This window comes from Symsagittifera roscoffensis, chromosome 7, assembly GCF_963678635.1.
Source record: "Symsagittifera roscoffensis chromosome 7, txSymRosc1.1, whole genome shotgun sequence".
Classification (NCBI taxonomy): domain Eukaryota; kingdom Metazoa; phylum Xenacoelomorpha; order Acoela; family Convolutidae; genus Symsagittifera; species Symsagittifera roscoffensis.
In genome coordinates, this window is record NC_087068.1 from 22,046,424 (window position 1) to 22,067,781 (window position 21,358).

Below are 21,358 nucleotides of genomic sequence, written 5' to 3' on the forward strand. Positions count from 1 at the left end.
GTAAGATTCGAATTCTGAGAGATAGTATTTGACCAATTCTCAGAAGTTAAAAAACAAGTTCGAAATTAACCAATCTTAAGAAGTTACAGAACAATATCAAAATTAACCAATCCTACACTATTACACAAAATCAAAAGTAACCAATCCTAAGAAATTGCAGCAAAATTTCAAAGATGACCAATCCTATGCATTTACAGAACAAAATCAAAAAGTAACCAATCCAAAGAAGTGACAGAACAAGTTCAAAATTAACCGACCCTAAATTACAGAACAAAATCAAAACTAACCAATTCTTAGAAGTTACAGAACATAATCAAAACTAACCAATCCTGAAAAGTTACGGAACAAGTTCAACTTTAACCAATCCTAGGAAATTACAGAACAAGTTCAACATTGCCCAATCCTAGGAAGTTACACAACAATATCCAAACTAACTATTCTAGGCTACAAAACACGTTCAAAATTAATCAATCCTAAGAGCTTACAGAACATGTTCAAAAGTAATTTAGTTCCAACAAGACGTCCAGAAACAAGGAATGTTTCCCGCGTCACTAAACAATTCATAAAAGAACCCTTATCATAAAACAATACGTATCACTAACCGAAGCAGAAGTGCTGATGTTGTAAAACCTCTTCGCACTTTCGAAAGTGTTCCTCATGAGCATTACTACAGTCATCGGGCCCACTCCCCCGGGCACAGGAGTGATGAAGGAGGCCTTCTCCGCACATGACTCATAGTCTACGTCACCTACCAGTCGGTATCCCTTCACAGTAGTAGAGTCAGGCACTAAAAAGTGACATCAGCGAGCAACTGCGATTAAAAATATTGAAACGAAACAATTTTCATTGGAGCTGTCATACGGTAAGATATGCAAATAATAATATAACTAGAATCCGAACGAACTGGTACACCAAAGAACTTCCAGATGGTATGAATCATTTTTGAGTTTACTGATCTGGTCTGCCCGTTTTCGGTTTTCTGATAGATCGATTTATTGACCTATCAGCAAATTTTTAGATGCCCTTAACAAGCCAAAAGCCGTTTTCCCATCAAAACTCCCGAGAAAGCGCTTTCGCAGGGGAGATCATTTTGATTGATTCTCCAATTTCAGAAATGGCACGTTCGATTTTGTGAAATATGGTCAATAAAAATAGTGGCACCAATATTTGCGACTTAGGTTGGAAAAAAAAGAAGGTTCGTAAGAATACACTCGCTTCGCAAGTGTAAATTACGTTCGCATCACGACTGAAAGGGCTTCAATCACTCAACTCAGTCCAATGATTTCGCGTGGAAAACAAAAACATAGCCAACAGACAGTTGGAAAAGAGTCAATGAACGCAAGTAAACAGAAAAAAAATTGACTTACTATTTGAAAAACCGTAAGTCAAACCAAACCGCGAAGTAAACTTTAACCTGAATTACTTTTCTTTAAAAAATGAAAAACAACACCAGCACCTATATAAGAGTCTGAACTACTCTCATTGATTCTCAACAAGAAAAACCGCTAAAAAACACCCGAATACAAAGTTCCTCCCAATTTTCAATGGTCGCAGCAAAAAGAAAATCAGTGTGAGCTATATTAGCTTCCCAACTACTTTTAATGACACTGATCTATCAAGTATCCCCCCACCTGAATTAATGCCACAGTCAATCACCACAGCCCCTTCTTTGATCCACTCTCCCTTCAACATCTGAGGAGATCCGATGGCTATCACCACTATGTCACTCTGCTTCACGATCTTGTCCAAATCTTGTGTCTTGGAGTGACACATTGTGACTGTAGCGTGGTTCCACTTGAGCAGGTCGGCCATGGGAGAACCGACAATTTTGCTTCTGCCGATGACACAGGCCGACTTCCCACTAATCGAGATGCCTTAATTAAACAAATATCAACAAAGAAGGCACTGCTTACTCGGACATCATCACCAATTCAGGGGTCTCTAATGAATGAAGGCATCAGAAAAAGTTCATCTTGATTCTATTGGAGAATATTTTTGGGGAAAACAGGATATCACCGTTGGTTGTTCAACGATTATCTCCGTTGTCGTCAATGATCGAGGGCTAGAACACATTTTCGCAGCCAAGAAAAATATTTGAAAATGCATATATGTATTAATCGGGTGCACGACGTTAAGTGTTGAAAGCTGGGCTCATGTGAACAACCTCGCCCCTATATTAAATGGCAAATTCAAGCCGTGAAACCTGCATGTACTATGCTCAAATCTAGTTGGCTGAAAAAAGGATTTTTAACGAAGTGAACAATGACCCCCTAAATTGATTTAGAAGGGAGACTGATCACTTGGTCCAATAGCTGGTATAGTGAATCAATCATATCAGCTTCACTTCAATAATATCAAGCTCACTGAATATTATACCCGATGACTTGATGAGCTCTAGGCAACCTTGGGGTGTACAAGGAATAAAAGAGGATGAAAGGTCTCCTTGGGCTAATTTTCCTGCATTCAACGGGTGCAATCTAAACACAGAAAAATAGAGACTACAGACTACTTGTCATATTTTGATTACTTTTATACTTAATTAAGTTACAGTGCTGAAGTATATACTTTATGCATAATTTTTTCTGCATTTTAACGTGCCTTTCACACATCCCCTCCATTGTTGTACTAGTGTGCAAATTGGATAGAAAAAACTCTGATTAACTTACATAACACTTTTTTTTGTACAATCGGAAAAATAAATTCTTTTTCTTTCTTTCTCTTTTTTCGGAAAAAGTTGCCTGTGTGTTCTTAAAATGAGATTTTTCAAAACTGAATCACCTACCCGTCTACATCTTTGGCAGCATCTACATGCGTGGTGCACTTCAGAGAATCTACATGGTTCAAACAGTCTAGTGGCAACTGAAACAGAAGTTCCCTTCAAAAGCTAAATCGATATATTCAAGTAATCCACTCAGAGAATGTGTAACTCAAGAACAACACAGCTCAAAAACTATTGTGGGAGGGGGTCATTATAACTTAAACGGACAAAAAATTGAGTCCATGAAAATAAAGACAAATCATGAGTTTAGTCTAACAGACTTCCAAACCACTTCTCGGGATACATGAAAACGCAGGATTTTATCATAGCTCGCAACAAGCATAACAGCACAAATACCTAAGTTGACCATTAGAAAAGAAATAATTATCATCATCTAAATTTCCTGTAGCTGCAACACAAGATTGGACTCCTTACTCACAGTGAAATTCTGTTGAAAGTAGAAAATAAAACTATTTCATCCACTACGATTGCTCCTAACTTGCAAAATTGGTCATGAATAAGGTAATGATAAAATCAACTCCATCATCTCAACTTATAGTTCACCTTCTTTTCCTACCTTTAACGCGTACAGATCAAGCAGCGAGTTTGCAAAAATAATCGACAAAATATTCATCAAATATGCCAAAATTGATACGGGAACATCTATCAATATTTCATCTGTATCAAACTTTATATTACCAAGCATTAGCTAGGCAATAATCAATATTGCATTTCGTGAAAAGACCAAGCGGAAAAGCGGAAAAATACCAAGCGGAAAAAAGCTAGAAAATGGTTCAAATTATTAGCGCATTTTATTAGCGCCAAAATTATGAGTTTTACTAATATATTATAAAAACTTTGACGTGTATTCGAATAATACCGATAAGTTATACCGATGACGTGAAACATTCCTGATTCTAGTTGATGGTAATAACTGCAGGTAATTTTAGAGAAATGTTTATTGGTTTAGGATTATTTCAACCGCTGCCACCGAAGTACAATTACAGTGATCAATGAACATTACCTGCACAATGATGCCATGTATGCTGTTGTCCTCATTCAGTTTCTCAATTGTTGCCAGGATCTCTGATTCAGTACAAGAGGCAGCCAACTTCACATGTTCGGCCTTGAACCCCAGCTCATTGGCTACCTTCATCTTGTGACCCACGTACACATTCGAGTCACTTCTGTCGCCGATCTGCAAATATAATAAGGATCAATGAAAATTCATAAGGATGAAATTTTCAAGTTTCCCCGTAATGCGGGAATTCGTTGTTGTTCCGACCACTCAAAGTGGGCAGGAACTTTGTTTTCAGGTGTGTTTTAGTTTTTTTTTTCATTTTTTTTTGTTTTCCACGCAAAATGAGGTACCACAAATAATCAACGGAATAATTCGAGTGATATATCATATTAATTTCAGGTCGTGATTCGAACGAAATTCAAAAAAAAACTTTCAACAAGTTGTCCCAGTGTCGAGAAAAACGTATTTCAAATTTGTCAAATTTCGAGCGAGTAAAGCGATCGAGTAACGCTCGTTATATATGAAAATTAGCAGTGTAGGCTTGAGTTTATTATAAAAAAATTGATTTTACTGAAAAAAGTTTCGGTTGCTTCATTTAGCACTTCTCTGGTAAAGAAACTTTCAAAAAATATTTAACTTCTCCATCTACTTTTCTCAATTAATTTAATAAAATATTAGAGTGAGTTTCTGGTTCTCAAGAGTTCATAACTGATAATAATGAAGTTACGAATATTTAAAAAAAACAGACTTGGAACTAAAATACCTAGGCTTTAGCGGCAGTATAGAAGTAAAACAAACCTGCACAACGGCCAAACCCGGCTTGAAAGCTGTGTTGGCCCTTCTGGCTGCATCTACTTCCACGAGTAAGGCCTCTTTCAGAGATCTGGAAAAAGAAGAGATTTCATTAAGGTTTTCAATTTAACACCACACTCAACCCCATTAAACGTTTCGTTGGAAAACCGAGTGAACCAAAGACACATCTCGAATCCTTAATTCTAATTAATGAGTGACCGGAACGGAACATAAACAGTTTCAAGAACAAAGTTATGTTACCTCGTAGCTCTTTAAATTTCACGAAATATTAAAGTTGTCAATTTTTCAATATGCCTAAGACCATTTAGGAAAACGGGATCAATGGTGCTACTTCATTCCGAATTTTTTTGCGATACAAACAAAGAGCAGCAATGCAAGCTAGCGAATAAAAAAAAGGGGGAAAATACAATTGACAACAGAGGAGAAACTGAGCTTTGCACCACTTGCGATTAAAACAGAAAAACACTAAAGAACTATCAAAGAGGACTTCGGAAGTTGCAACCGTAGAAGAAACAACTGGAAACAAAAAGAATGAAAATAATTTTTTTATGATTAATCGTACTAAAAAACTTTAAAGAGTTCCAATTCGGGTTAAAATGGAGGATTTAAAAAATTATATATAGGACCGAAACTTTAATGATTAGGTGAAGGTAAATAAGACGGTAGAATTAAATCCGACAGCCTATTAGCTGAAAATCAACCAAAATTGTTCGGCAAAATCCTATTGGAAAAGACACATGTATTGCCAAAATATTATCCCCAAAAACCATATAGGTACCGAAATCAAGGTGGTATACAATTCGGAAACTAAAACGAAGGCAAAATCGAAAGCCGCAAAAAAAATATCAGCAAAAAAGTAATATCGATGTTTTATAACTATCAAAATGAATGAAGATACTTTTGAGGAAAACATGTGGAAACAAAAAAAATGCAAAATTGGCATCGGATCAAAACTTACCAAGCGGTAACAAAACAGAAAAAACCTCAGCACAAGCCCTTAACAAAAAATATGAGTTTACCCTTCCCCTCGTAAACTCGAAAAAAGAAGTTGAAAATAACAACGAAATTTTAGTAAATAGAGTTGGTAAAATTACAACCGATGTAGAAAAAAAATTTCGAATCGGTTGGATTTTTAAAATGCGAAGACAAACAACTGTAGCGAAATTTGTTGGCACCAAAAATAAACGATTCTTAGATCTGGCGACTAAGCCGACAAAACGTAAGCAGACAATAGGTCGCAATTTTTTGAACACGAATTTTTACCGTTTGAAAAGACAGGTTCTTATCAGGTTCAAAACCAGAATCTTTGCCTTCCCAGTCATATTCGTTACCTCAAGGCCAAGTGTGCAGGAGACGTAATTAAAAAAAATTGAATTCGTTATGAGCCAAGGCTTCACCAGGAGTTGATGAGTCCTATAAACAAAGTTGTTTACGGAAAAAGTAGTATCCGATTGCAATCCGTTGCTTATTGCAAAGGTAAAAACCTGAAAAATACTTTCAGTTTCAGAAAAACAGCTGAGAAACAACCACCAGCATAAAAAGGGCTTCCAGTATTTACCGAGCGGTCACTAAGCCAACAACACGTGAGTAGACGCCCATTGAGCCAAAATCCAAACACTGCCATACGAAACTGTTGTCAAAAAAATTCGTTAATTATAGTAAGAACTGTTTAGATCAGACATGAATTCTATGCTTTGGAAATTAATCCTACTAACGCAAGTGGACAAATTAAAATACGACAAATCAATTGTTCCTGAATAAAAATCAATTTCATAGATACTAAAAAAAGATCTGACTTGGACTCCAACCTAAGACCTCTGGGTGCAAAAGCAACCACGTTATCTCAAGACCAATTAAGAATGAACCTGGAAGCTTTAACCATTCTAATAAAAGCAATTTCAACTTTCGACAATAGAAAAAAATTAATTTACAAAAAAAAAGATAAATCAAAATACTTCTTAAAATTAAGTTCAAAATTTTACACTGGGGTACAATGAATAAGTAAACACATAATTTCAAAGAGCAAAGGATTGAGCAGCCGTGAACATGTGGGGTAAGGTACGCGTCTCTCAACACGATGGTCGTGCATTCGAATCCCACTTCGGTCACTACTGGAGGGGTCCCAAAGTCATCCGTCTCCTCAAGGTGGGACTGGCTGCGGCGAACTGGATGACATCACCCTCTCCCACGGTTGGTCCTGCATTGGGCTGGACCGGGGCTAATAAAAAGAGCGAAGGAAAAAAATTTCCGCAAAAAAAAAGTTTAAATATATATTTAACCTTTTTTTGACCCCGGACCAAGTCACTTTTTTGCCAAGCCAGTCTCATTTTTCCACGGTAAAAAGAGTATGCCAACTTAATCAGTGTCGCAAAGAACCAATTTGAGCCGACATATTCAGATTTCTTATGTTGTTTGAGAGGATGTTTCCGCATCAAGAACACGTCCGAAACTACTTAGAATAGACTAGCTGTTTTCGACTTCAATGCAAGAATTCTCGAATTTCGACCAGGCTGAGACCTTTTAAGTAGTTTCATTTTATATGCGTTAAAACTTAAACCCTAAACGTTGATTAGTTGCAGCGAAAAAGACAAAACGGAAAGTAAAAATATTTCATTCCTTTGCTCGTTGAAATGTGTCTACTTATTCATTGTAGCCCAGTGTACTTGAAAAAAGTAAATAAACCGACTTTAACAAAAATGTCATACGTTTATCTCGAATAATGTTCATTAAAACTTTAAATATTTTTGCAATCAATTAACATTTAACGAAAGTCAACTAAACCGAAAAAACTTTGGTTCGCTCCTGTTAAAACCGAAACCAAAAAAAAATTGTCACAGCAGAAGTTTGAGCTCTCAAATTTTGAAACTTAAATTTCGTCAGAGCCTATCCCTCTTGAAGACACACAATAGCGTGAGAGCCTTTCCTTTCCGAAGACCGCTATAAACCATTCAATAACCAAAAACCAACGTAAATTTTTATCAGATACTTGCAAATTACGACAACCTTCAATTATAGCAAAAACTGTTTAAATCAGAAAAAAACCCATCCTCTCGAAAGCAAGCCGATAACAAACCGTAGCAGATACCATAAATGCCTTTGAAAAAAAAAACGGACAGTTCACCGAAAAAAAATAGCCTAAAACCACGAATCCGAAAAAAAACATGAACATTTTTTCGATAAGTTAAGATTAAAAAATAAGTACTACCTAAAACGGACTCAAAAGTTATAATTGAACCTTGAAGAAAATGAACATGTCAGCCTGCATGTGAAGGTAACTGCAAGTATTTTTAATAGATTTGTCAGACGAGTTGTTTACAGGGAAAAAGCCGAGTTAACGATTACATGACACTTGCTCTCGTAAGTGTAATAAATTGAAAAACCAATTTTGAAGTTAAAAGTTATGTACAACTGTGCCTCCATTTCTACCATCACTTCTCATGAACTAAATATTTAACTTAGAATTCACAAGTCACGAGGAGTTGAAAAAACTCAATTCAGATTTCTTCACTTCAAATTTTTAAAGTCATTGATAAAACATAAGTAGTCACGAGCTGTGCAAAAAGCATTGAAATTTCCGACAACTAATCATTTTGAAAAACTTTAGAAAAACAATTATTTTCAGTTTTTAGATTCTTTGCGTTTCTTTGCAATGCGAGAACCCATTTCAAAATAAAAAAGTTAGCAATCCTGTGTTTTCCACATAGAATTGGGTACGACTAAGACGTTCGACAGGGTCGAATGGTGTAACACATTGAAAGCGTTTCAGCTTTCATTTCAGTTATATTTCAAAAATTAAGTAAGAATTATCTCGAAAAGTAATAATACTAGCGTTTAACGCACCTCCAGTGCTTCGAATTTTTTAAACTTTTAAATACATTTTGAAAAACGTCATCTTGATAAAAGCGTCACCTCGAAAATCTAATGGGCCTCTGGAGAAATTTGGAGGCCAGATTTGCAACCACTGAGAGCACCCTACTAAACGGTTTGGAAATTCGAACTTCACGGTTGGGAGAACCTGAGAGCACCCTACTATACGGCTGGGACTTTGCCAGATTTGAGACGCCAAGGTATACGCTGACAATAAGGTTGTGTCTTCATCAAGTTAGTAGTTTCAAATTTTGCGAATTTCTTTGTAGATAATTTCTTGAAGAAATTTTAAAGAAAAATCAAAAAAACGTCAAATCTCGAAAACTAAAACTATTTGAACAATCATTTTTGGATGCAAGATTTGCAACACCTTAGAGTAGCCTGATAGCACCAAACTACAGGGTTGAGAATTTCAAATTTTGAAACAATGAACTTAGGTTTTCAGAAAATTTTGAAAAAAATCAAAAAAAAAACGTCACATCTCGAAAACTACAAAGAATTGAGCAGTCATATTTGGGGGCAAGATTCGCAATCCTTGAGAGTACTCTAACAGAACCCAACTACAATGTTGGGAATTTCAGATTTTGCGAAAAAATATATTATAAATTTTCAGAAATTTTTTTTGAAAAAATCTTAAAAAACGTCATATCTCGAAAACTACAAGGATTTGCAACTCCCTGGAGTACCCTGACAGCACCCAACTACCGGGTTGTGAATTTCAAATTTTGAAAAATAATTAATTTAAGTTATCTGAAAATTTTTGAAAAAATCACAAAAAACGTCATATCTCGAAAACTACAAGGATTTGACCAGTCATAATTGGAGGCAAGATTCGCAATCCTTAATAGTACTCTGACAGTACCCAACTACAGAATTGGGAACTTCAAGTTTTTTTAAATTATATTGTAATTTGAGTTTTCGGAAAATTTATGAAAAAATCATCAAAATCGTCTTATCTCGTAAACTCGGAGGCCAAATTCGAACCCCTTGGTGAATCCGGACAGCATCCCAATATTGGGCTGCTTATTTTAAACCCGGCGAATTAACCACTAAAATCAGACTGGAAAATCAAAAGAAAAAATTCTCAACCATTGAATATACGATATAGCTTAAACGTGCCAAAATTCTTTCGTTCAACTTGCAAAAATAATACGTTGAAAAAGCTTAAACATGGCGAGATAGTGAAGCCCGCATTTAAAAAAATAAAAGATTTTTTACTTCTCAAATTGTTTTACAGTTTTATTTTTTGCGGCCGCAAATCTGTCGAAAACGTTGGTAATAAGGCTAGTTGATTATTTTCTTATAAAACAAGCTGGCAATTGCTAGTTCTGGATGCTTTACTAAGAAATACCGGTCCGCAAAAAAGTTCAAGAAATAGCTGGTTTTAATTTCCTTTTCTGCAAAAATACCTGCTGTATGAATTTTGTGCGCTATTTGCGCAAACAAATCGAAAACCAGTAAAACTATTTTCTTTCCAAAATCTTCAAGAATTCGAATTTTTTGCGGATCGCGATTTCTAAGTATAGTACCAAGAACTAAAAACTGTCAGCATAATCAAGTGCAAAATAATGAACTTAACTTTTTACTGACGTATTTGACAAAATGTGAGCCTTAAATAAAAAAACTGTTCAAAAAGCACACATAGTCAACAGACAGTTCGAAAAGAGTCAATGAACGCAAGTAAACAGAACAAAAATACTGACTTGTTTTTTGAAAAAAAAAATCACAACTTTCAAATTTCAACGAAAAAAATAGTTGTGCTTAAAGCTTTTTGAATTTCTAGAACAATTTATGATTCGTGCTTTTTTGATAAATTTAACGCAACTTGAGAAAACTAGGTCAAAAGTAAAAGTTTTCGAAAACTACAAAGAATTGAGCAGTCATATTTGGAGGCAAGTTTCGCAATCCTTGAGAGTACTCTGACAGAACTCAACTACAGGGTTGGGAATTTCAGATTTTGCGAAAAAAATTAAGGTAAATTTTCCCTAAATGCACCCCTGCTCTAGCGTATAAGTAGTCTAACTAAACATACCATCTCAGCAAAAAAAAAAATCAGAGTACTTTTTCCCGTCACTTTGTTTGAAATAATTTTCGCGATTCACATTACGACTGAAATCCTTACACCTTTTAAAGCAATTTTTAAATTCTCACTTGGCCAACTTCGTTCCACTTAACACGGCTCCCACTGACATCTCAAATCTGAAAACAGCTCTTCAGTCAAGTTCAAGGTGTAACGGCGCTTTTTTCGGTGTAATACTACAGGGATGTGTCAAAAACTAGAACATACAAAGAGCAAATGACCTATTTCAGACAGAAATACAAAATGTAATAAGGTCGTCTGAAAATTGATATTTGCTAGCAAAAAATGCTCAAAATTGGCAGATTGCTGTTTTTGATTAACTCAATGAAGATTGATACGTTTCGAGGTCTAAAACAGACAAACGGTGAGATAATTGAACCTCAAGAGGACGAAAGTGTGAAATAAAGTCCAATTTTATTAAGTAAATCTGTATAGTTCAAACAAATCCGTACTATATTTACAAACCGGGGGACATAAAGGCGTGAAGTGAAGTTCATATCTCTTACATGTATTTGGAAGAAACTCTATCAAAATCAGTAATTAAAAAAAATTTTGGATCAAGTGAACAATCTCCCCCAGAAAAAGTCGCTTTATAAGCCTCAATTTTATTGATTCTTTTTTTTTCACTCTGAATGTAATTTTTGAGCTTCGATATGGTAAATTTTGCCGTTCCACTATCGTTGGAGAATCTGATTTATGATTTCATATAATTCAAACTATTTTGAAGTGGTTATAAACATGTCTCAAGTACCTATTGAGCTATCACCCCCCCCCCCCCCCCTCCACGCTAGAACGGAAATCTTCGACTTATTGTTCCGACCACTATAAAAATGGGGAGGAAATTTGTACGCGGGAGTATTTTAGTTTTTTCTTGTTTTTTGTTTTCCGCGCAAAATCAGGTACCACACATAATCATTGGATTGGGTCGAGTGATCTGTCATTCTAAAGCCTTTTCAGTCGTGATTCGACGGACTATAAAAAATTTCGAAAATTTTTTCTCAGCGTCGAGAAAAACGCGTTTGAAATTTTCAATTTTTGGGTCTAATTTCGAGCGAAAAAAGCGAGCGAGCAGGTTTATTTTGCTTCATTTTATTCAAGTACAGTTTTTGCAATTTTTTTACCGCCAGTTCGGGAATCAAAAAATTCTAAAAACTCATCAAACAATTTAAAATTTCTAATATATTAATTTTTTTTTCCAAGTCGTTTTCTTAAAAAAACAATTGTCCAATTCGCTTATTTTACTATTGGTGTCGAATATGCCTAAGCTCTAGTTTCTCGGTCAGATCCTTTTATCACAATACGCAGAAAAACGACAATATTATGAAAAAAAAAACGGTTTTTTTTGTATGTCTTAAGACTATGGTCGGAACATTCTGTGCTACTGCACAGTAATCGGCTATCCTTTCATTTATGCTTTATGTCACCTTAACCGTCCATTTTTTAGATGAGATTAGAAATTAGCAATCGGTTGGCGCTTGAGCCAACACAGAGTCAATGTCGTCAGGGCAGTGTCTTTCGGGACACTTTTCATATGCCTCTCCCCATGGTCTGTTCACAATATAACCCCTAGTAACCCCCTTCCTCTCTTTCATCTCCTTAGCCCACCTCTGAAGATTAATATAGCTCTCCGCGTCTACAAATTTAGCCGCATTAGGATACAATCTATCCAGGACAAGGTTCCCATAATAAGTCCACGCGGCGATATCCGCAATTGTAAACTCATCACCAGCTATGAATTTATTCTTCTCCAGCTGTTTGTCTAAAACGTCCATTTGTCGTTTTATTTCCATGGTAAACCGATTCAAGCAGTATTTCATTTTTTCAGGCGCGTACTTCCAGAAATGTCCGAAACCTCCTCCTAAGAGTGGGGTAGCACCATGAGCCCAAAACAACCAGTTTAAAGTTTCAGTTCGCTTAGCTGGCTCTGTTGGGATAAATCGACCATATTTTTCAGCAAGGTAGAGCAAAATATGACCAGACTCGAAAACACGCTGTGGCGGAGTAACGGATTGATCGAGAATACAAGGAATTTTTCCATTAGGGTTCACAGCTGTGAAGCCTGAAGTAAACTGATCCCCTTGGCCTATATTGATCAGATGCGAATCATACTCCGCTTCTTTCACACCGGCATCTAGTAACTCTTCCAGCATTATATTAACTTTCTGCCCATTGGGCGTGGCCAGAGCGTATACCTGTATAGGGTGTTTTCCAACCGGTAACTCCTTCTCAGTTCTGGCTCCAGAGGTTGGTAGATTCTGACTGGCATTTGAAGCCAATTGACCTAACTCGGCCATCGTCCAGACTTCCGGAGGCACGTAGGCTTCAGCCATTTCGGAAAATCTTCGCAAATGGTTGCAAGATTGTCTAGCTCGAGTTGAAATATGTTTGAATGAAAAAACTCGAGAATACGAGAGTATCTTTATCATGCACAAATGATTGGTCAATAGTAATTTTCAAGATATGTCTGCTTGCAATTGCTTGAAGCCAAACAAATTTCAGTCCGAAAACTAAGTCTCTTTCTAGCAAAACTAACTGAAATTGAACAAAATCAATATCATACCTAAAGACCACCTAAATATTCAACAAATTTGTAACAAAAAAAAACAAAATTTTACATTCTATTGAAACAAGAGCAGCCGTTTGCTGCAAAGACGCGCACCATAATCCGACAACAAAAAAACAAAAGAAAGAAAAATCGAACACTTTATGAGATAGTATTTTCCAAATTTCTGGAAGATTTTTTTAGTATATTTTTAGTACATGAGCCGTCGTCATTTTTTACGCCGGATGATTTAACGCTATTACATATTACCCTTTGAATGTTTTAAATCGCTACTATGTAACTTCAACAAAAAAATTACTCAATTTTAATCTGGTAATTAGACATTGCGGTATTTCATTATGCGCGAAACGATCTCTCGCGTAAGATTGCAAAATGAGACTTCCGATTTCGATATGTTCATGATAAAAAAAACCAGTCAACGATAAGTCTCGTTTTTAGCACATCTAAATACCATGGCCTAGCAGTTGCAGATATTTTGGCGCCGAAATTGGAGTGATTTTCTTTGATAATTAGCGTCAGCAATTTCCCGCTCTTTAGAAAATGCGTTTGAATTATTCTGAAAATTTCCCGCCTTTTTCGGCACTGTTGTACTTCAGCACTGTTGAACGCCCCCTCTTCGCACCATTTGCGATAGAAATATGAATGTCTATGATTAAAATCAAACGGAAAAAATTGACAAAAAAACTTCAAAAAATCGTGTCATAAAAATTTGCAATAAAAGCCCAAAAAATCCGGAAAAAAATTGCCTGCATCATCAAAAACTTTACAATGACCTTTCGGAATGCTACAAGGAAACCAATTTGTCAAAAAATCATTTCTGCGGAACTAATTTGACAAAATTACACAGACCAACGATAATCTAAATTAGCTGAAATTTTCTTTTTGCAAAAAAAAAAACAGGTCTCGACTGGAATCAAACTCCCGGGCTTTGTCGTTCTGAGTATACGGGTTACAGCAACTTGGAAGAAAGCTGAACCTTCAAAAAAAGTTCAGCTACGAAAGCTAAGCCGACAAAATAAACAGACGGACGATAGCCAGAAAACGCACAAAAACTCAAGTTTGCAAAAAAAAAGGTTCCGACCGGATTCGAAACGCAACCCTTTGCGGTCTCAAGAAGTTGGGTTATCTCTACTCCAGATGTGCCGGATGGTTGATTGAAATTGAATTTATGATAACCCAGCGACATCAAAGACGTAAAATATCTTGGCAGAAAAGGAAAATTCTTAACTACAAAAACATTATGTCCCTTTTCCCCTCAGACCACACCCAAGTACGCCAAACTTTTTTGATCCCCAAACGACGCAATACAAGCCCACTAGATCGATAAAACCGAAACATATTAAGCCGATGAAAAAGACAGAAAATGAAAGAAAAAAAGAAGAAATTTTCACATATCGAGCTAGTAAAATTACTAACTAGAGTGTAACTCACCTCCAGTGCTTTGAAATTTTAACAACTCAAAAAAGCATATATTGGAAGCAAGATCTGAATCCTTTGAACGTACCCTGGCAGAACCCAATTACAGGGTTGGTAATTTCAAGTTTTTATTCACGTTTTTTAAATTCAGAAATAAGAAAAGGCACATCTCGGAAACTCAAATTAACTGAGCAGTCTTATTTGGACGTAAGATATGCAACTCCTGACGGTACTCTTACAGAACCCAAATACAGCGTTGCGAATGTTAAAGTTTGAGAAAACCGTAAAAAACGTCATATCTCGAAAACTACAAGGACTTGAGCAGTCCTATTTGGAGGCAAAATTTGCAACTCCTGAGAGTACCCTGAGTCTTTCCGAAAACACAACCAGATAATTAATCATTCAAATTGAACCCAAGAATAACGCTGACTTTTTATCACTATTTCTGTCTATTTTTCTAATTCTTACTGCTTCAGACCATGAATATAACAGCAACTGCCACGGAAAACGACGCACTATATCAGCATCGAAGAGCGCACAATCGTGGGAAAAGTTGAAAACATGGCTAGATGGTGAAGCCCGCATTTAATTATATAATAGATAGATAATAGATAGAAAGATAGATAGATTTATAGACATTAAGCCGAAAACCCTCCATACTTAAATAGTGGACATTTTAGATTTATCGAAGATTTTGAATGTAAACTGATGCAGACAGCCTTTTGCAACAACTTTTCGACCTCTATAAGAAGAACCAAATCATTTCATGGGCTAATTATTTATCGCTACAAAACAGTGAGCCTTCTCTAATTATGAAATCACGCGATAAAAACCTTCAATCTGTTATTCAAACACTTAGTCCAATAATTCTCCTTTTCTTCTTGAGATCAATTTGTTCATATTTATCTATTAAATCAAATTGCAGGCAGAACTGATGAAAACACGCGTTCTGCCTTTCTTATAAGCCATTGGAATGCTTCAACGCTACGGTCACCTAAGGTCAAAAGCTCCAAAACTGCTCCGATCGGCTAAATTTTGTATTGTGCTGCTATATCTACGTACTGTATCTATGTGCTAAGTAAACAACCACTGTTCACAAATCATCTAGCAAGTTCACATACCATATCTTCACAGGTGAGTCAAATAAGTAGCGCGCTGTAGAGGCGACTGCACCCCCCATTGCTAATACCTATTGCTGCGACCGCCTCAATTCTGGTTGCCAATTTTTTCAAAGGGTCGCCCCTTTTGTATGATAATACGATAACCACTTATAGTCCTTCAACCTTTTGGCGCCAATATATAACAACTTTGAGGGGAATGCAATACTTGGGTCAAAACCCTGCAAAACATGCTCAAAATGGTATTTTTCCAAAAGACATCACCAGCAGCGCCGAAAATTTTACCAAATACGATCATTTTAAGACTTTAGCAGCGGAGTACAAAAATTTTGAAATAGCTCATGGAAAACAGTACTCCTAAACAAAATTTATCGAAAGAAAATCTAAACTCGCCTACACTCTGTTTGATAAATGCATCTTCACTGTTGAAACTTTTTGATTTTTTTGGTTTTTCAAAATTGCTGATTTTACTATGACTCGAAAATTTCTGAACTACACTAAGTAGAAAAAAAAAAATTTAGTATTTTTTAAGACTATGGTCAGTACAATCTGAACTACTTGCACAGTAACCGGCTATCCTAGTTTTATTAAGCGAATAGCTTAAGCAAATTATTAGTGCAAAAAAAATAAAACAACAGAAAAAGATTTTTTTCCCTTATTTTTTGGCGGTTTTTGTGCGTTTGCGTTCTTACTAAAAATTTAAACTATTCTTCCTTATCTTGATTTTATTTAGAAAACCCTGTTCTCACAGCTCAGGCAAGCAACTTCTAGATCATCATGGAAACTCTTTGCAACAATTTTCCCTCAAAACTGACATTTGGCCACGACGCCAAACGCACCCTGCTTGTGGGTGCCTTTGCTCTAGGAACTTACCAAGGGGTGAAATTAACAGGGAACTTTCTGGCTGGAGTATGGAAACATTTGCTCAGACCTGGTTACGACCTCAAAAAGAGGTTAGACAGTTATTAACTCACACCCACGTATTAAGGGTATTCTGCCACAGCCCTCAGAAATATTTTACGGTCTCAAATTTGAGCTTCCGTCACGGCTTGGCCTATTATGCATCAACGACGTTTCAAAAACTGCGACCATTAAATTTATAGTTAAAAATTTGGATTTGATCAATACGTCTTGAAATTTTCAAACATTGTGAAGCACGATGAATCATAGGATTTATCAAAAACATAGGGAGCGGTTGTGAAGTGATTGAGTCTCGGTCTAACAGTCAAAAGGTCTGCTAACGTTCGAGGCCCACTATGAGACGTACTCGTTACTTGAGGTCGAGGCAACAATACGCAGTGCAGAAAAACAAAAATGCATGTAATTTTTAATTAAGGGTAGCAACAGAGGTTCTCCGCTAAGAGCTGAACTGTCATATGTTGGTCCTTTCCCTTGTGGACAAATTACATCAACTTATCTTTTCAATTAGTCGTTTTCAGATACGCGAGCGATAGTAGTGAGTGCTGGGCAGTGGTGACTGGTGCTGCGATGGGCATTGGGAAAGAGTATGCTAAGCAACTGGGCAGGAGGGGATTCAACATCCTGGCCATAGACAAGGACGAGAGTGAGATGGAGAAGACCCAGGCAGAACTGAGCAGACTCGGAATCAAGGTCAGCAATAAGTAGCCTTTTAAGGATTAACGCCTGGTCGTCTATGGTCCTCTTTTCAAAAGCACTTATCTAGGGTGCTCAAAACCCAGACGTCAACTCTTTTTCGGCGGTAGTAAAATCCATGGACGGGGTAGTAAAATCCTAAATCATATCCATGGACGATGTTCACAACTTTTTGAACTTGCGCCATCTGTGAACCAGTTCGTTGCATACTATAAAGGTTATTGTTACTATCTCCGGTCGCTGGAGAAATTCGCTGATTGATTTTTAACATGCGCTGAATGTTTCAGGTGAAAACTATAATCTGGGACTTTGGCAAAATCTCCAATGCTGAGAGCTACGAGGCGTTCGAGAAGGAGCTTAAAAACGCCACTAATGGTAAAAAAACTCCACTGATCAACTTTTCAATTTCAATTTTTCTTGCTATTATCTTGTTCGGTCTATCGTGACATGGTTTATATCAGGACTAGACATCGGAATTCTGGTGAATAATGCTGCCGAGTTCCAGCAGGAGTCTCTGGACATGATATCTGTGGATCGTCTATTCCGAGCATCCAGTGTGAACTCACTCACTCCAGCTCTACTGGCCCGATACTTCATCCCTAAGATGCTAGCCAGATACAACAATGTAATCAAACTGTTTCAAATTTCGGAAAAACCGAACGTTGTCAATTTCGGAAAAAAAATTCGGAAACAAAACATTGTCAAAACTGTACATAAATGCCAAGACTCAAATAAAAAAAACATGATCATCTAGTCTTGGGATGTGATTTAACATTTACAAATAAAAGCATGTTTAAGATAGTAACTTTCCTCTCTTGTATTTAGAAATTTGGTTGATTCAGTACAGGAATCCAATTTTTTTTTCAATGAAAGGTCGAATGATGGCGTAAATTTTAGGGACTGAAGTCTGCCATTATCAACGTGGGAACAAATGCAGCCGAGATCCAGAACCCTAGATACAAGTTCGCTGTATACGGAGCCTCGAAAGCATACTTGCACATTCTCAGCAGTGGAATGAGAGAAGTATGTTCGCTTTATCAAATATACAAACTTTTACAAGAAAATATAAATGAACCCGCGCCGTTCATTCATCAAACATCATAAAACTAAAAGACAGCCTGCTGCGAAGTTAATTTGCGAAGTTAATTTTGGACTACAACTTTTCCATTCAAATATGAAACTTTTAGTTAATGTCAACTGAAGAACCGACTTTACTACTCGGTTCTTCAGATGACCTTCTAGATAAATCAAACTACAGACAGGTCACCCTGGACGCGTCATCCATTTTGAAAAGACAATTGTAGTTCAGTAACGCTCTTACTTATCTTTTAGGTAAACGTTAAATACCCCCTAAGAGCACGCACAAAAAGGCGTCTCAAATTGAAGAAAAAATTGAAAAAAAAAACTGTGGTTGGAACCTTCTGTGCTAATTGAACAACCGGCAATTCCTGATTTTATTTATGCAGCTGAATCGCAAATTTTTCAGGTGTGGGGTGACAAGATAGACATCATGACTGCCATTCCTAGACAGACCAAAACACCCATGTGTCCCGTGGACTACTGCTTCACAGCCACTCCTAGGGCACATGTGAATGCTATCCTGTCTCAACTAGGTCACGAGAGCGAAACCTACGGGACCATGACTCATGATATAGAATACTATATGAGGTGAGACAGGTTACATTGCATCACTTGCCTTTTAGGAGTTTGTCACATGCACGACAAGGCTTCAATAAAAAAAACGAAAAAATTGCACATACCTTTTAATTTCATTGAAAGCCAACTCCGGTTACGTCTCATGCACTATAGTCCCAAAAAATACAGGGACTCAGATATGAAATGATTCAAATTCCCCATGCGCTGAAAAATAACTTGTTATCAGGTTCGGCATGTTCGGTGGCTTTGTGATTGACAACATGATTCAATGGCTGAATGAAGGAGAAAGCAAGAAACTGATCAGTGCTTACGAGAGACGAATGTCATAAAAACAGACTAGAATAAAAAACCGTGGATTCAGAAAATCAAAACAATCGAACACAATCAAATGATATAAAATATTTGTCCGGGCTTTCAACATGGAACTGGAAATACTTGGAAAAAACTAGCTTTAAATTATTTCAAACAGCTAATTTCAAACTTCTTATATATATTTTCTCGAAATACTTCTAAATCTGCTGGATGAAAACTAAAATTAATCAACCTTCAGCTAAGAACCCAGAAGAGCTTCGAAATACCCCACATCCGAAATAAGCTTTTCGGGCATATTTATATAAAAAAATCTTATCATTGCATGAAACAGCTTAAGAATTGCTGTATTTGGGATGAGAGGCAAATTAAATTTTGATATGCTCAATCTGATGGTCTCATATTTGACGATAAATTTAAGTTCATGATGAAAAACAATAAATAGTTCATGGCAGTGACGTACGCAGATGTTTTTCCAGGGGGGCAGTTTTTAGAAAAAATTGAACAGGCAAAAACTCTGCGCTGTAGAAATAAAAAAATTCTGCGCCGTAAGCAAATTTGTGAAAAAAAAAAACAGTATAAAAACGACGTTTTGAGCTTTAAAAAAATGACCAAAAAAAACGGCGTTTTTTCGGCGCGCTACGTCCCCACACCCCCTCCCCTACTCAAATTTAGTTATAATGCTGCCCCTAGAACATTTTTGATATTGTTCAGCCAAAAAAAAACGATCTCGTAAAGTCAGACCAAAGGGAGACCCTTTGGAAAAATTTGGCAACCAGAATTGAGGAGAGGGCGGGCGAAATTCTTGCTGCCAGATTTTTTCAAAGTTTTCCAAAGGGTCTCTCTTTGGTCTAACTTTATGAGACCGTTTTTTTGGAAATGCTTGCTGATTGAGTCTCCAAGTAGTTAATTTGAAAATTCTTTCGAAAACACGTGTTCTTGCGCGACGGTTCAAATTGCTTTTGGATAACCGAAGAACCGATAACTTTTTATTTCTTTTTAAAATTAATAAAGTTAAAAGCAGAACCTAAAACGCTACCTGGCCGTAGCTAGCATGCTATAATCATCGAAAAATGAAAACAGCAAATTGAAAACAGCTAATTGAAAAAAACTCAAATTAAAAAAAATATAATGTAAAGGAAAAACCTAGGGGGCTTAGGCATCAAATTACTGTTGCACTTGATTTTATGAGACCATCTGAATCCTAAGTTCTATGGATCTGTGATCATCTAAAGCAATTGAAAATTTATCCTTCTCCTTTAAAACAATGAATAAATCTGAACATAGGCTACAGCGAGGTGCCAATGAGCGCAAGGATAAGTGTCAATGAGCTCAAAGAAAATGAAAGAAATATATGGTTTTGTAAACAATTTCGACTTTCGGTTTTCAAAGAAAAAAATACATAACGTAAAAAACATGCCAAATTCTTTGCACTTTGTAGTTCAGAAATCTTTTCGGATGGACACTTTTTCCGGACAAACCCACTTAGAAAAAGAAAAGTGGGTCGGCATAAACATAATAAAATTTATTTTCAAAACTGAAGTCAATCACGTTTTTTCGCGCTATGTGCACCACCGTAAATGGATAAATGGAGCGAAATTCGCCGTCTGTCAAAAAATGAATTAGAATTGAACTTGAAAAAAGCAATCAAAAGTCACAGCCAAAAATCAAATTTGAACGCGAAATTTTAACTTTTCCTTGAAAAAATCATACGACATAGAGTCCACACTTGGTTCATTAACACTTTAAAATAATTCATTCAAAGAGGCGAAGCATAGCTTTGCTCCACTTGCGATACAAAATGAATGACTATGATTAAAAGCAAATGAAAAGACAAATCAAATTGAAACAAGGATAGCCGGTTACTGTGCAAGTAGAGCAGAATTTTCCGACCAGTCTTAGTTTTTTCAAATTAATGTCGTTTTATATGTGGTGTGATAAAAGATCTGGAAGAAAAATCGGATTTGAGGAATTTTCGACGATCGTAGCAAAGTAGCCCAACTGGAAAACAGTTGTTGTACAAAAATGTTTAGCAAATAAACCAAAGTTATTTTTTCAATTTATTGAATTCCAAAATGGCGCTAAAAAACTCCAAACACTGAATATACTCGAGTAAAACTAAGTGTTATTGGCTTAAATCAAG

The 21,358-nt window shown here is 36.4% G+C and overlaps 3 protein-coding genes across 3 annotated transcripts in view; 1 reads left to right on the plus strand and 2 right to left on the minus strand.

Moving 5' to 3' along the window:
• LOC134851336 (C-1-tetrahydrofolate synthase, cytoplasmic-like) overlaps window positions 1-21,358 on the minus strand; it is a 425,442-nt gene that overhangs the window by 8,231 nt on the left and 395,853 nt on the right. The window contains exons 2-8 of the mRNA XM_063867375.1: window positions 10,611-10,660; window positions 4,578-4,662; window positions 3,783-3,956; window positions 2,783-2,859; window positions 2,377-2,477; window positions 1,632-1,874; window positions 603-787 (exon numbers count right to left, since the gene is read on the minus strand). Of these exons, the coding sequence (XP_063723445.1) occupies window positions 603-787; window positions 1,632-1,874; window positions 2,377-2,477; window positions 2,783-2,859; window positions 3,783-3,956; window positions 4,578-4,662; window positions 10,611-10,651 (906 nt within the window). The 5' untranslated portion in view covers window positions 10,652-10,660. The remainder of the gene's footprint in view (window positions 1-602; window positions 788-1,631; window positions 1,875-2,376; window positions 2,478-2,782; window positions 2,860-3,782; window positions 3,957-4,577; window positions 4,663-10,610; window positions 10,661-21,358) is intronic.
• LOC134851337 (disulfide-bond oxidoreductase YghU-like) lies at window positions 11,754-13,067 on the minus strand. Its single transcript, XM_063867376.1, has one exon. The coding sequence runs from the start codon at window positions 12,963-12,965 to the stop codon at window positions 11,997-11,999; it is 969 nt and encodes a 322-aa protein (XP_063723446.1). The 5' UTR covers window positions 12,966-13,067; the 3' UTR covers window positions 11,754-11,996.
• LOC134851160 (very-long-chain 3-oxooacyl-coA reductase let-767-like) lies at window positions 15,450-19,636 on the plus strand. The gene is made up of 8 exons (XM_063867126.1): window positions 15,450-15,652; window positions 16,370-16,589; window positions 17,076-17,247; window positions 17,538-17,625; window positions 17,712-17,875; window positions 18,148-18,273; window positions 18,737-18,918; window positions 19,133-19,636. Exons 2-8 carry the CDS (start codon window positions 16,414-16,416, stop codon window positions 19,233-19,235), a joined length of 1,011 nt encoding a protein of 336 aa, XP_063723196.1. The 5' UTR covers window positions 15,450-15,652; window positions 16,370-16,413; the 3' UTR covers window positions 19,236-19,636.